The sequence below is a fragment of the Sorex fumeus genome, unplaced genomic scaffold (assembly GCF_029834395.1).
Source record: "Sorex fumeus unplaced genomic scaffold, SorFum_2.1 ptg000035l, whole genome shotgun sequence".
NCBI classification, from domain to species: Eukaryota; Metazoa; Chordata; class Mammalia; order Eulipotyphla; family Soricidae; genus Sorex; species Sorex fumeus.
The window spans coordinates 17,096,893-17,113,934 of NW_026606092.1; the positions used below are offsets into that span (position 1 = coordinate 17,096,893).

The window sequence follows — 17,042 nt, forward strand, 5'->3', positions numbered from 1 at the left end:
AACAGTTCCCAAATTTTATTATCTGTAGTGATCATAAGGCAAACAGTTTGCATTGACATACATGACTAACATTTGGCACTACTGCTACACATGAATAGCAGATTAAAAGACCTAAAAAGTTTCCTGATTCTGGCTCACTAATTTAATTCTAGACTAAGATTTTCTGTGATTTTAGAGTACTGCTAACAATATTACTTTGGCTTAAACCAGTTTTATGCTGTCCTAATTGAGGATATGGAAAGTGGCAGAAACAGTAAATAATGGCAACGTCCTAAAAGAGTCTCTCTCTGAAAAATCTGCTGCTTTTCCCAATGACTTTATTTTCTCCATTAATTTTACAAATACCCTTAAGTCATTCTCAAATACATGAACAATATATCAAACGTAAGTATATAAAAGAAATACAAGTTGCTAAATACAAACTGTTCCATTCATTCTAATAAGCACCCCCTGCTTGCAATTACCTCCCAAAATTGCTGAGATAAAAATTATCCAAGGCTGACTGGCAAATAGTAACCCACAAAATAGGTGCCATCATAGAGGGAAAAGTTGCCAAACAGAAGATATACTTTTAGTGTTACTTTTTTTAAAATGGAGCAAACACAGTATAAAAATAAGAGTACAGCATTTACAAATCACAAAGGAATTCTTCCCAGAGTGGCAATACTTCATCAGTTCACTGTCTCAGTTCAACATCTGCAACTATAGCAAGATATTGAAGTCTTTGGAATGCTTCCAGAGAAAAATGATAAAAATGAAGGACTGCATAATGAGTATTCTAAGGAGACACAAGGAGGACCAAATTCAGGGTGCTGGGGGCCAGCAATCATGGCAATAGACACTGGCACTAAAAGGGACCTGAGATATCTGAAAACAGAATGTTACCCCTGTATCAATGCATCTCTCTGCCTCTCCTCCCCAATAGAAACACTGAAAGGTACTAAAGAGGACAAACATGCTATGTTTTTTTCCCAAGAAGACAAATCTTCATAGAATGATTTGCTAAACAATGAGATAAACTAGAAGACTTCCTGCAACTCATTTAGGCTCATATTTACTTTTAAAATTTCCACAAAAGCTGCTTTTCCTTCAACACACTGAAAACATGAAAGTTGATAGAGTATTTTAACAGAATGATAAGCCAAAGAAGTCAGATATGGTCAATAAAATTACAATTCTCAGTGATAAGAGTACAGAAGAACCTCTGGAAAGGTTTGAGAAAATTAAAACCTCCCTGCCTCATACCTAGTCATCTCAAACAACAGTAAAAGATACTACAGGTAGACAGGATAATGTTTATATGTATGTTAACAGAAGTGAAAACTATTTTCCAGAGGAAAAGGAATCCACTTAGTCTTCAAAGTTCCTGGTTTAAAAAACATACAAACTGAACATGACATGTTCGATCTGAAAAAGTTAAATCACTTTAAAGGCAAGGGAATGATTTCCCTGTCCTTTACAGAGAAGTTAAAGAAACCTTTTCTTCAAGAAAAAAACTGAAATGGACAAGTAAGGGCAGAAAACTGAAGAGGGAAAATAACTAAGTCAACAGTAACCAACTGTAAAATTAAACCACTAAGACTTTTAATAACTTTAATATAAACAATATCTATCTAGATAACTAAGGCACTATCCATTCTGTTGTAAGAAGTACTGATCACATGAGTGTATTTCAGAACAACTTAGTACAAACCACATGGGTGCAAAACAGGATTTGCATAATTTAATCCATACTTCAAATTAAAAACATCTTGGCAGTTCAAATTATAACATGCTAGCTAGCCTTAATTTTAGGATATACTGGGGACTGGAGCCTTAGTATAGCGGGAAGAATGCTTGGTTTGCAAGCAGCCAACCTGGGTTCAATCCCTGGCACCCATTATAATTCCCGGAGCCCAGACAGGAGTGATCCCTGAGCACAGAGCCAGGAGTAAGTGCTGTGCACCACAAAAAAAAAGTTAGAATACACTATAGCACTTTGTTTAAAAGAAACAAAAAAAGACTTTTTTCAAATCTATAGACCAAGTTCCTTTAAGGTTTCCAGGGTTCTATTCAGTAAATTTCTAAACTACCATTATTTTTGTAAGCAATCTTTTATCGCTCACCTAATGATGTTACCACTAAATCCAACACATCATTAAAAAAAAACCTGCAAACACTGTTGTCAAAATTATGAGTTAAAAAACCAAATTAATGTGAACACTGGCCAATTTTCTATTTAAATACACAAACGATAGGGCTCAAATATAACTATAAAATCTTTAAGAATACCAGATTATTTATTTGCCCTTTTTGCTTTTTTTTAATACAAGGAATCAAACCCTAGGCCTCATAGTTGCAAAAAATATACTAAGCACCAAGTTGGATCTCCAGTCCCTTGTTTTTTAATAAAAATTTAATAGAGCATCCTATTTAATATTTTTCCACTTTTTAAATCAAATTTGGAAGCTAAAAGTGCTCTAATATTTAGCTTTTACTAATGCTATAAACTGAGAATATCAATTTATTAGTATTAGTTTATGAGTATCAATATACCAATAAACTAATATCAGTTTCTAATATACTAATATTAGTATACTAACTTTCCCACAAAAATCTCAATACTTGATAGTAGGAATTTTAAGAAACATTTATACCTTTAAATATATGAACACCTGAGGAAACAAATTAAAATGAAAACTTTGTAATGACAGCAACATCCTGATGTTATATCCCAAATATGGGTTGAGTTTGCCCTGCGTACAGAAAACCACTGCCAGGGTTGGGGGAAGAGGGGTGAATAATTATAAGAACTGCAGAATTTCTGAAAACTTTCCCTAAGTGTCAAGTTTTTTTTACAAATTCATGATATTTTGCCCAGTTTAAGATATGCATTAGAACATGGCTCTCATTACATCTCATCTTAATCTATTTAAAAGTTCTGGCATTAGGAAATTGTCAAGATGAAAAGCAACAAAGGACAACTGCTGGGAAAAGTACCCCATATACAATACCAATATCCAATATCATTGTCACAATCAATACAGGAATAAAGTATTAAAAGGTGAAGAATTGGGGCCACAGCAATAGTACAGCAGGTAGGGTGTTTCCCTTGACATAGTCAGCTCAGGTACAATCCCTGGCACCCCGTATGCCTGAGCCCCACCAGAAGTGATCACTAAGAACAGAGCCAGGAGCAGTCCTGAGAACCAATGGGAGTGGCCCCAAAATTTAAAAAATTTAAAAAGTGACTTACATACTGAGTTCTGCATGTAAAGGGGGAATTCTCATCAAAATAAATCCTTGAGTCTCCAGACAGTAAAAGATCAAGTTAACATTTCTCCAGCTAGTCCATTTGCTCAAAATGCCAAAGATGAGATGTATTTCAAAAAATGCATTTTCATATTAAAAGATAAGAGGGCTTGAGGGGCCAGAGAGCTATCATAAGAATTAAGTAAGGTACATGCTTTGCATGCAACTGACTCCGTTCAATCTCTGGCACCACCTGCTACCCTAGAAACATCAGGATGACCTGGATAATTCCTGATACCATAAAACCCAAACAGCACTACATTCCTGGTTGATCAATGAACCACAGGTCTGGATTGGCAAAAAAAAAAATTGGAGGAGTTATGGAGGACACTAAGCACTGCTTGGGAGCCCCCTCCTCAAAAAACATAAATGTGTTTGACCAGAAAGTCAGGTCCCCACAAAAAATGAGCACATGTTGACATTCAGACTAATGACATATCATTAAAAAATCAACAGAAGATATTAAATCAAAAGAATTATCACTAGATGTTAACATCTAACCACCTAAAATGTTTCTATTTTCCATCTTAAATAAGTATAACTATTGTTAATAATACTTAAAAAGCAAAAGCTATGGCAAATTAATCATTTTAATACTAAATGTAGTTTAAAAATTATAACATAAATGTATACACTATGAAAGGATGCACAATAAAGCAACAAGAACAGAAAAAAATTAAATGTTTAATATGCATCCACAAAAGTTCCACAACCATAAAACAAACATCAATGCAGCTTACCTCTATCATTATATGAAAGGCGTGCTTGTGAAGAAAAAAACACAGGCAAAAGAAATTACGATTTATATCCAGAATGAAATGAAAAATGACACATAAGTTACAAAGTGAAGGAAAGAGAATAATGATTAAGCTATCTAAAAGTTGTCAATGATGCAATGTATCAAATTTTAAAATAGGAATTCTTTCCTTCTGAACAAAGGAAAGTTAATATAAAAAAAAATCTGGGTCATTATCAGGTAATGGGGGACTATCAGATAACACTATGATGTCCCCAAGTTACCTTATTAAAGGAATCCAAAACAGCAAATAAATTAAACAAAGTCTTAAATAAATGTTACTTATTTTTCTCAGAAGTCTAGAGCCTAAACTTTTAAGAGAAAAATAAGCAATTCAATTGAGAAGATATGCACTAGAACTGTCTTTGAACACCAGAGGGCACTATTGCCTTTACAAAACCTAAGACCTGAAGAAATTTTGAGTTAGAATTTCTCAGGCCACTTTCTGACAGCTGTTTTAAGAGTATCTAGGAATTTCCTACTTTGTGAACCGGTTCCCTCATCTTTCATAGAAGAGTCATAACAGCAAGAAAGAAATGGGTTTCTAGAGTCTATGTGAGTGTGGCAGCATACTATACTAGAGAAAATAAACAAGAATATAATCATGAGAATTAAGTAGAACATACAGACAGACAAGACCTATTGTTAAACCCTACACATCAAGAATCAGAAAATCAAAGAGCATTCGCATGAACGAGAATCCATACAGTTTTCAGTTTGAGGACACTCAGATACTGACAGAACAAGAATAGATTTTCATTTTCCTAGTCTTCCCCCAAACAGATAAAGGTCTGGATTTAAAATTAAGAAAAACACTGTCACATAAAGGAAAACTAAGAATTCTATCACTATCTTGCCCAGTCTCCAACATTTCTACAATATTTCTATAGAGAACAATAGTGCTGATGGAAAAAAAAATTGACAACTCCTTTATTTATTGGTACTAGATGATTAACTAGTTCTTCTTCCCTCGATTTTTTCCTGTGATAATGATTAAGGATTATTTTAAGACTTAGTAATCCTACTAACAAAACATCTTATCAGCACTCCAGAATAAAACTCATCCCTTAAAAGAAATCCATGCCAAATGATTAATTAGACTATAGCTTCCGAAAGCTAATAGATCCTCTCAGGTCTTTCAGGCTTTGTTCTCGTATGGGCGCTTTCAGACGTAAAGATGTCACTGATATAACTCTGAACAAGAAGGTACTATTACATCTTGACAAAAATATATCTCAGTTTATATACTTCTTAACAAATGAACACTAGAGTAAGACACAAAACTGATCCAAGTTAAACAGAAGTCACCAAGGACAGGCCTCAACATATTGAATTTTACTAAACAAAATGATTGAAACTGGACTTGACAAATTAATTTGCCCAAAATACACAAACAGAAAGTAACCAAGCCAAACAGTTTGGAAACACAACCATAAAAAGTAATTTGAGTATCAAGTACTAAAACTAAAGAAAACAGTGAAAACCAAATCAGCATATTCATGTTAGGTTATTAAACTGCTGGATGAAAAGGAGATTTTCTGCTTATCCCTTTAGTAACATCATTAAAGAATGAATAGTACTTGTCCCTTAGCTCAATAATCTTTGAGTACCTAGTTTATAACAGGCAACTATCCCAGTTCTCATGATACTTTCTATGGGGAAGACTAATCAAAGAAGCAAAGTAATGAATGCATAACTCATAAAATTAAGAGTAGTAAGACGGAATTCAGTACGATGAACACCTGTAGGAGAAACCTGTCTCACACCAGCAGCTTAAATAAGAGATTTTCCTGAGGAGAAGACCTGAAAGAAACGAGGAAGTATAAGGAGGAGGCTGATTAGAAGAAAAATAGCATTGGAAACATTGTCTCTTGGCTTGTGCAACCAACTGAACAGGGCTCCACTTACCATAAACCAATTTGAGAAAGAAGAGCATTACCCTGGAATGTTAAGTGTCTCTAGAGACATTCAATAGGCAAGCAAAATTCTAAAATTGGCATGCAATATAGAAATCTTTCAAGATATATGGATTTTGATTCACTTTTAGGTAATAAATATACTAAGTCCTCATTTAACATCAGTGATAAGATTCTTAGAAACTGCTACTTCAAATGAAATGCCATTTATGAAAGCAAGTCCTCAAACAATATTTTGTTCAACATCAACAGGGATTTTTTTCTCGTTAATGTTATAATGAAAGACCTGAGAACATACCATGTATAATATGCACTATAAATGTTCTCTTATTAAAGCACTCCAAGACACTTATTTATAAAGAAATGTGTAAAAATATATGTGCCTATATATGTACAAGCATAATACTTTATACTCTATTTTATTTTATAATTTTTTAAGATATTCATTCAACTTTTTAGGAGAATAATTAACTTTCTGCTAACAAATTATTTAAAAACTGACAAATTCTGAACTTACTTCCTTTTAGTCATTTATCTTAAATTCTAAGGAACTTTAAAACGACTGCCCAGCAGGTTTAGACTTCATAAAGAAAAGATGCAGTACATATACAAACACAAATGTTCCTGAACTAGGAAAAGCAAAACATTTTATATTAATAATCACTATTTATATAAACAGCATGATTCTTATCTAATTCAAAAATTCATTTGTGATGCATCACCTCCTAATTCCTACAGTTTTATAATTCTTGAAAGTAAAGCAAAGCAAAGAGAGATCAAGGTGATGAAATGAGGTTTCTGGATAAGTTTCCTAATAAGTGGTTAAACACCTCAAGGTAGTTAACTCTGGGGTTAAACAAAGTCTGAAAAGATGTGCACGTGCCTGCTGTTCTTTGCCACTCAGAAGCATCAGGTAAAACGGGGACCACAGGATGGGGCGGGGAGAGTCCTAAACATTAATAAACTGTGATGTGGTAAATAATTGTTCATTCAAAGGCTGCATAAAAGCATTTTAAATCTTATTTATGTACTCTGAACCTTTATTCTATTGTTTTTATGGAATCCACCCAATTATTTATTGAAATCGACCATTATATTAAAATAACTTCAGGGACTGGACCTGGGTTTGGTCCTCAGCATCCTGTATGGTCGCAAAAGTCCTGCCAGACATGATACCTGGGCACAGAGCTGGGAGTTAGTATTGAGCACTGCTGGGTATCTGCACACCCATCACCACCATAAAAAATAAAAACATTGAAATAACTTCAATGGGTAATAATCCTTAGTCATAAGTGTCCAAACTCTACTAACTATAAGGTAAAGTCACATGCTATCTTTCCCTCAATTTTCTTATCTATAAAATAGACTAACACAGAATCTGTATTATGGAAAGTTAAAATAGTGAAGTGTGATATATTCTATAATAGTGCTTGGAATGGTACTCAAAATATTTCATTACACTGAATTTAAAAGGCATTGACTTAAATACCTATACTGAGTTCATAAAAATTGCTTCCTTTGAGCACAATTTTGAAGTTGTTACTATTCACATTAACAGCTTTACCCTTCTGAGCATCTTACATTAGCCAAGTATACCAGATGTGACTCCTCCCAAATACTCCCAACGTTTGGAATCAGACATTCTCCTCTTTTTCTCTACTATTTGCTGAAAATTATTGAAGAAACTCTTATTCTCTTTAGCTTATACCTCCAAGATGCAGTTGTAGAAACAAGCAACTGTTTTAAATTCACGTACAAAGCAACTGTGGAATCAAAAAGACCAGCAAGCATGATCCCGACACTACTTCTACATATATACCCAACATGATACCTGACACTCAAGCATTAGCTAAGTAAAAATAAGACAAATTTGAAATCTCCCAGGCCACTCTACTAACAAAACGAACTTTCTCATTTATAGTAACCCAAATAACAGGGAAAGTCTTGACAACAATGTGGTAGCTAAGAATTATAAAAATTATCAAGGATAAGGTTCGGGAAACAAGAAAGAGAAAATCAGTTCATTAATTCTGCCATTTCCTGGTCAGACTAGACACGGGATCAACTATATGATCTACATGTATCAATCTCACATGTAAAATGGCAGACAGGGTCCTGCTCTGATCAAAGAAAAACAAAACCCAAGATTTTAAAATGAAATGGAAATCATCTATAGGAAAAAGTTTCTCTGAATAATTTTAATGTGTAGCACTAACTTGTTTTTAACAGTCTGAACAGCATTAACTTGTTTTTTAACAGTTTTTATCTTTACTTCTCTACTTCCTTTCTTCCTGTCTTTGAACTCAGAATTGCTGCCAATCTCTAAGAAAGGTTCCCTGCATCTATAAGTGAAACTTATATAAGCACTGCACTGTCCTCCCGTTGTTCATCGATTTGCTCGAGCGGTCCCAGTAACGTCTCCATTTTGAGACTTGTTGTTACTGTGTTTGGCATATTGAATACGTCATGGGTAGTTTGCCAGGCTTTGCCGTGCAGGCGAGATACTTTCGGTAGCTTGCCGGGCTCTCCGAGAGGGGCGAAGGAATCAAACTAGGGTCTGCTGGGTCGACTGTGCACAAGGCAAACGCCCTACTGCTGTTCTATAGAAACTTATATAGTGAGAATAATTTTCTGTGAAGCTACATGTTTCTAAAAACACCTTAGGATTAAACATAAAGCCAAGTTGTGATTCAGGTCATCAATACAAAAATAACTATAAGCAAAGGTAGAAAAATGAAGGAAGAGACAAGTAGAAGTCATCCTGTCCTAGTTCTCAAGTACACAAGTTCTTATGTAATAAAGGGAGGAAAATACTTGAGCATATAATAGCATCATAGCAATATATTATAAATATGCTAAAATAGTAATTAGTAAAATCTAAGTTCTAGCTCTTAGCAGAAAATAAGCCCTCAATTCATAAAGTCTCAAATCTGGTACTTCATTAGCATAATATGAAGCTTCCAAAATTTCACTTAAAAATACATAATTTGGGGAACAGAGGGATAGTACAGTGGTACTGCATTTTCCTTGCATGCCGCCAACCCAGTTTCGATTTCCAGCACCACATATGGTTCTCCATTCCCTGTCAAGAGTGAGCCCTGAGCACAGAACCAGGAGAAGCCCATGAACTAGCCACTGGATCTTTAAGAACATCTATACAGATTAGAAAACTGCAACAAACATATCTATATAGGAAATATTTTGACAACCCAAAAAACAAACCAACCATAATTTAGGGCCAGAGGGATAATTCAAAGGCTAGAGTGAATGCCTGCATGTCCGAGCCCCAGGTTCAATTCCCAACACCTCACGGTTCCATGCTCATGAGCAACCCCGAAACATAAGAGCCTGGAGTACTGCAAGGTGTGGTCCAAACAACAGCAAAAATAAAAACTTAAGAACACTTAAGAATGAAATCGATTAAAAATTTTTTGAAAATTTTTCCTCGGCCATTAAAATTAACTGTGATATAACATGTAACATTTCAGCTTTAAAAAATATATTTTAAAGTATATATTCAAACAAATGAGATTAGTGATGGATGATAAAGAATATATATCAACCTATTAAAACTGGTTGTTTCAGAAAAGTATTCAAGGAAAAGGAAGAACAAACTATTCTACAGGTTTTATATATACATATATATATAATTGTTCATGCCACAACAAGCATTTATAATTAAGGGTTTGTTTGGGTTTTTTTTGGGGGGGGGGTCGGTGACAGGCATTTGAACCCAGGTTGCAGATTGGCCATATGCAAGTCAAGAGCTTTACCCATACAGCACTATATCTCAGTCCCAAGAAAGTTTTTACTGAAACTAATTTAGAAAAATGAGGGAAGAAAAAAGGGAAAGTCATGGTCGAGAGAGAACAGAGTGGAAATAAGCAAGCAAAGAAACACAGAGACAAGCAAGCAAGATACATGTTCAAGGGAGAACATGAGGTTGAAGAGCAAGCCTATAATTAAGCTTTAATAGAATATTTCTTAAAGAGAGCAAAAGCAAAATACAAGATGCATTCATAAACCATTTGCAATCAGCCTATTTCAAGACAGGTTTCTATGACTATAGTATTTAGTTTGCAACTATTAATATTAACATATTAAGTACTCACTGTTTATTTTCTTCCCCATTTCATTTCTCCAAATTAAAAAAAAAAAAGCAAATTTTCTTAAACCAACTTGGACACCCTTCCAGTGTCTTAACTTAAATGGATACATACACATTCTCAGATCCAACTGGAAACCCCTAAAACATTTTTAAAGACTGCTTGTTGTCTTCCTGGACAACAATCTGACACAGAATGAAATGGCAAGTTATTATTTTATTACTGAGGTAAAATATCTTTTGTATGCCCAATTTGGGTATACCAAATATCCAAAAGTCTTCAGCTCATAACAGATCTCAACCAAAATCAGTCGGAAATGTCATGATGAGAGAATATGAAAACTCTGGTGCAGTTTTTCAGAGTATTAATGTTACAAGACTGAACCTGGCAGCTTCAGTGCCCGATGGATCTGGTCGAGGTGGTGGTGGGAACAGAGTCTGATCCTGCCCCAGGACCCTCCAGTTGCCTCCTCACCCCCACCACGCCCAAGCCTGAGATCTGCCCTCCTCTGCCTTCTCTGCTGGAACAAAAACTTTTATATTTTACAGAAATATAAACCCACATTCTAGTATCAACCCTTTCCCCTCTCTTCCTTGAGATTATTTTCCTTTAATTCACTGTTTTCCAGAGTGGCACTTGTTTCCACTGTGAGTATTGGAACACCTGGATAGGCAACAGTAAACTCAGATATAATTGAGAAGACTTTGTTTTTTTAAGGTAGACTGCCAGAGGGGTACTGAGTAACTTTTTCTGCAAAGAGGGGTGGTAGGAATAGTTAGTTTGGGAACCCCTATTCCAATTCTTGATTCATTTATAGGTCTGTTTAGGGAAGGCCATATTCTTTTTCCTTCTTTCCTTCTTGCAGTTTTCTTTTAAAAATGCAATTATTTCTAGAAATGACATTTTGATCTGAGTTTCAAGGGTCTTTTTGTTAAATTTTTACACCTACTTTTGGTGAAGAGCTAAAGGTAGAGATCTCATACTTCAGTTTAGTTTTCGCAGTGGTGGTCACACCCAACCATGCTCTGGATTTAGTCCTAGCTCTGTTCTCAGAGATTACTGTGCTGTTCAGGGGACCAGATGTGGTGCTAGGGATTGAACCCACGTCAGCTGCATGCAACACAAGTACCTTAGCTGTAACACTCTGTCTCTGGCCCACAGACTGTATGTGCCACGTAGGAATTGAATCCAGGTTGCAAGTATGGGAATCTTGCATGATACCACTATATCAGTCACAGAGGTACCGAAGTATTATAATCTAGGTATTAGATTGGTGACCTCATTATGCCAATGTAGTCAAAAACCCATCCTGGGAGGGCAAAACTAAAACGACAGCACAGCGGGTAGGGCGCTTGCCTTGCATGCATCTGACCCAGGCCGACCTGGGTTCAATTCCTCCATCCCTCTTGAAGAGCCTGCAAGCTACGGACAGTATCCCACCTGCATGGCAAAGCCTAGCAAGCTACCCATGACGTATTCGATATGCCAGAAACAGTAACAAGTCTCACAATGGAGACGTTACTGGGCCTGCTTGAGCAAATCGATGAACAACTGGAGGACAGTACTACAGTGCTACTTAAACTATTCTGTGGCAATATTCTGTGAGAATACCATACTTTATTTTTTTTTTTGAGGAGGGGCACATCCAGCAATGGTTGGGTGATCTTGTGGTATCAGGCACTGAACTCCTGAATGTGCTCTGAGTTACATTCTTTGAGTTATCTCACCAGCCCTCATTTCCCTTTTCAATTCTTTTTAATTTTTTTTTCCTGGACAGGGCTTTACTCCCTGCACGGCAAAGCCTGGCAAATTACCTGAGACATATTAGATATGCCAAACACAGTAACAACAAGTCTCACAATGGAGGTGTTACTAGGCCCGCTCAAGAAAATCAATGAACAACGGGAGGACAGTGATGGTGACAGTGAATGTTACAATGATATCCTTTAAAATAAGTCAAAAAGTGGGGTGATAGTAATGGGAAATTAAAGCACCTGACTTGTATACCACTGACCCTGGTTCAAATCCTAGGCAACACATTATGGTCCCCAGCACACTCACTGCCATGGGTCACTTCTACGCCATGGGTCATTTCTAAGCACAAAGCAAGAAAGAGCCCCTAAGCACAGCGGTGGGAGGGGGTGGGGGGGGGTCGCCACACAAAAACCAAAGAAACTGAACAAAGAAGAGTCAAAGAGGCCTTTCAAAGTCCCAGATTCTATTCCCAGATACTGCTTGGTCCCATGAGCAATGCTGGGAGCAATCCCTGAGCTTGAAGACAGGTGTGGTCACATTCCCTCATCACCCCCTCCTAACCTCTCGGCCCCACCCAAAACCCAAAACCCAAAAACCGGGGCAAAAGACAAAAGAAGCTGTCTTCACATTTTGCATTAAATGTGGATCGTTTCTAGTTCTTAAAAATTTTTATCAAGTCATGTTTTTTTCATTACAAATACAGATATTACTAGAGGTAATTTAAGCTAGCATATGGTTATGAAAGCAATGCAAAGCTTTACTGAAACCACGTTAACCCTAACCACAATAAGACTTCTTAATAATAGAGTCAAAGCATCAATTCCCTCATAAGCATGACTCACTAGCACTTGAAAAACCAGTTTACATTCAGTTTACTCACTGCTACTTATAGCAGCATCTCCTATGTGTGGGAAATCTCAACACAGGCAAAAGAAAGTGACCCAGGTGATGCAAGTTAAAAGGATACTTAAGAGTTTGTTACTGCAGAAGAAACTGAATAATGATACAAATAATGTTACAAACACCTAGAATACCTAAACTTATTTTATCCCCAAGAAATAGGTTCAAGGTTTATCTTAAAACAAAGACCTAAAGCAACTGAATATTTATTATCTCTGAACCTACTCGTCTATCATCTCAATATAAATGCACAAAGTCAATTCAGAAATGTTATCAATTACAGAATGGTATTACACACCAACACTGTGATACATAGCAACAATCACAATCTACCTAGTCTTCAAGCAGCTCACAATCAAGTGGAAGAAAGCCACTTGCACACAAATGACTAAAAGCATTTCTCAAATGAGACTGTTCATCTGATTCAAATAAGAGGATAGAAAATGTCTTGAATACTATTTTCTGTATTTTTTTAAACGAGTAAGTTTAATTCTTAAATTAAAAAAATTGGGGGGTTACTATATATTTTATTAATAATGGTTTCTCAAGAATGTAATTCCAACACCATACCCATCATCAGTGTACTCATCCATCTCCCTTCCCAAGAACCACTCTCTCCATCTACTGCCTAAATTCTTTCAAAGATGGTATACAACTCATGCCATTCTAGATATATATGATAGACATAAAGGGAGAAAAAATCAAAAGGAAGACAAAAGTATTAAAAATCCTATCATATTCCAAGTTTCATATTCTTCACTGTGAATTGTGAAAACTCACAAAATACTTTTAAGCACAAAAGTAACACAATCAATAAAATATGTGGCTTTTTTTTTTTTTACAAATGGTGAGAGCTTGAAACAAGATGATCAGCTACAAGAGTACAGAAATAAAGTAGTCTTGGTTTACCAATTTCCCAAACTACAACACAATCAGAAGAAAAACAGAAAGGGCCAACAAACAGAAGTTGGTAAGGGTCAAGAGTAAGAACACTAGTTGTCTACATGACTCTCTCAAGTAGGATCACTGGAATTAGTTAGTGATACCATGAAGCAATCTTAGAAACATAGTTGTTACAGGTTAAAAGAAAGATGTATGGCTTTAATTGAAAAAGAACAGCAGCCATTCTTTTTCAATGACTTTAACTATGTTATCCCAGAATATTTTTATTGTCTACTACTACCATAATTAGTAACAACAAAGTCTCCAATGGAGACGTTACTGGGCCCGCTCGAGCAAATCGACGATCAACGGGAGGGCCTTTACCTTTTACCTTTTACTATCATAATTAAAGACCAGATTTTAAAGCAAAAGATCCTCTACATCATTTCTTCAGAACGAAATACTGACAAAACCAGAAGAAATCATAAAAACTTGCTATCCTGGAAAAAAAAAGCATGTTGTTTCACTACTAGAACCAGTTTATGAAAGGATATACATGGGTATCTCTTAGTGTTTCAGAAAGCTACATAGGACTATCTTTTATATGCCAGTGAGAATGAAAGATTGTGAGATAGAGAGCCAGAGAGATAGAAGAAAAGTTAAGCCATAGATCTTGCATGGATCTGACCCCCCAGGATTCAATCCCCAGCAAGGCATCAAAAAGAATTCATCCAAGCATTGCCAAGTGTCTAAAGGCCCTCAAGCACTAAAGGGGTGGCCAGGGCAATCCCCACAGCTCTGCAACCTCAGGTAACACTTAGGCCTCCTAAACATTGCACAGAAACCGTACCCCAAAAAAGAAAAGAAAAAACTGTGAGATCAGACTAATGAATGAGCACAATGTATGTAGCTTCAGCTTGTTCTACAGAAAATCGCAGTAAATTACTTGAAGTATAGTTTATATTGCAGAAGTGACTCATCAATAAGATAATCACCATGATACTAATGTCTTACAACAGACCAGTTAATTTACAAACCATTCTTTAGCCATGCTTTACAGAAATTTTTCCCCAAAGAAAGAAAATCTTATGTCATGGTCTATTGTTTTTAAAAACCTGAAAGAAAAATATTGCATTAAATCACAATACTAATATGAAATATTCCTAACTTGGAATTAAACTTTGAATATGGTGCACAAATACACTGTGAAATAAAGAAACCACTTTAATTCAATTGTGTAATATATCTCTCGTTCCCACTTCTATACCTTAAAAAAAATCTGAATAATAATGGACTATCAACTTGGAAGTACTAAAATGTTCACCTACAGCCCAATCATATGTTCTTATCACCATTCTAAAGTGTGTTAAAGATACTTTTAATGGAAAATGCTTGATGATGCTATACTACACATTAATAATGTATCTTTCATTCTCTCATCTGATATTCTTGCTCACTTTTTAAAAAAACTATTCTATGTCCAAAAGCAGAAAAAGTTAGCCTACAGAAAAAATTAAGTTAGCTTTAGTTTGACATGGCAAGAATGTTTACTCCATTCTCTCAAAGATCAGTCATTTCACTGTCAGAAAGAATATCAAATAGTACATAGAAAGGTGAAAGCAAACCTTTAGTGACAGATTTCAGCTGACATTTGTGAGCTTTGCAATGTCTCAAATTCTATTTACAAAAGGGGGATTATACTATAAATAACCCTAAGATAAAATTGAATCGGTCCTTTCACATGCAGTTAATGACAAGAATCACCTGGAAAACTTAGAAATCTAATACCCCAGGCTCCACAACTATACCCTCAAGGGTGTAATAGACCAGGAATTAGTATTTTTTAAGTAACTGGATCTTTATACCGGTCACTATAGAAATCCTTAAAAATGTATATGCTTGATATTTTTATGTATTCTTACACAATATATAACCAACTGATATGTTATATGTGTTCAATAAATAGTTAATATAATTATCCAACAATTATTTTTTTAAATCAGAACTAAAATGAAATATTTTATCATAACAAAAAAAGACAGGTAGTTGTGCAGACTGGTTTCCATAAACCTCTTACCAAAAAAGACTTTAAAACATAAAATTAGGGCCAAAGCAGTAAGAGAATGGATAGGGCACTTGCCTTGTACATGGCAGACCCAGATTCAATCCCTGGCACCACATGTACCCTAGGCCCCACAAAAAGTGATTCCTGAGCACAGAATCAGGAATATGCCCTTAGTACCTAGACATGTGGCTCCAAAACAAAGAAATAACAAACAAAAGCATAAAAATAAACTGCTTGAGGGAAAAAATTATATAAATGAAATTCCAGATTGATGACAATTCCCCTTTTATACAGCATTGTTTATAAAAGAAGAAAAGCTTAAAGCTTAAAGCCAGGCATTTATTATACTTTTCATAACTAAGCTTGCCCAATCCAAGTCACTAAGTCATGAAACCTTAACACTTCCTTACTCTGAAGTAATTAATACAATTTATGTGAACATAGCACAGAAAAATGCAATTAGTAAATATATGTGCACAATAATCATGCTAACATACATCCAAAATCCAGAGATGAATACTCATTACTGATTCATTATAAACATAATTGATCTTTTGTGAAGTCGATATCAATGAATGATAAGAACGTAAGTGACCACATATTTAAGTCTGCTTTTTAAAAAGTTCAGCCACTTTGTATTAATATCGCAAACAAATCAATGTTAACCGTAATATACCATTTTAAGCTTTCTATTAATAAAAAATATATAGCTGCCAAGCCAGAGAGATAGTACAATGGGCAGGGCACTTGTCTTGCACACAACCAACCTGTGTTTGATCCTTATACCCCATGTACTCCCCCAAGCACTGCCAGGAATGATCCCTGAATGCAGAGGCAAGAGTGAGCTCTCAGCACTGCCAGGTATGGCCCAAAACAACCAAAATAAATACACTTTTTGCAGGATACTGCACTGTAGCACTGTCCACCCATTGTTCATTGATTTGCTTGAGCGGGCCCAGTAATGTCTCCATTGTGAGACTTCTTATTAGTTACTGTGTTTCGCATATCGAATACATCACAGGGAGCTTGCCAGGCTTTGCCCGGCGGGTGAGATACTCTCGGTAGCTTGCCGGGCTCTCCAAGAGGAGCGGGCATGATACTATTAATGACAAATCTAGAGTTTTTTAAGTTTGGATATCACTATAATGCTAGATAAGTAAAATATAGCCATCATCAATAATATGTAAAGTGTATCCTACAGGTATATGTAGTAGGCACTTTTTATATCAAAATATCTTTTATGCATCATTTCCAAAAACTTTAGTTACTAATACTGAACAGTAAAAATATTTCATCTATACAAAACAGTGTGCTTACAGTGAAAAAAGCAT

The 17,042-nt window shown here is 35.5% G+C and overlaps 1 protein-coding gene across 2 annotated transcripts in view; it reads right to left on the reverse strand.

Moving 5' to 3' along the window:
* Positions 1-17,042, reverse strand: part of ACVR2A (activin A receptor type 2A) — a 103,409-nt gene that overhangs the window by 15,729 nt on the left and 70,638 nt on the right. The window contains exon 5 of one of the 2 annotated variants that reach the window (XM_056117587.1): positions 4,032-4,055. The exons of the other annotated variant lie outside the window; for it this stretch is intronic. Within the exon in view, the coding sequence (XP_055973562.1) occupies positions 4,032-4,055 (24 nt within the window). The remainder of the gene's footprint in view (positions 1-4,031; positions 4,056-17,042) is intronic. 2 annotated transcript variants of the gene reach the window in all.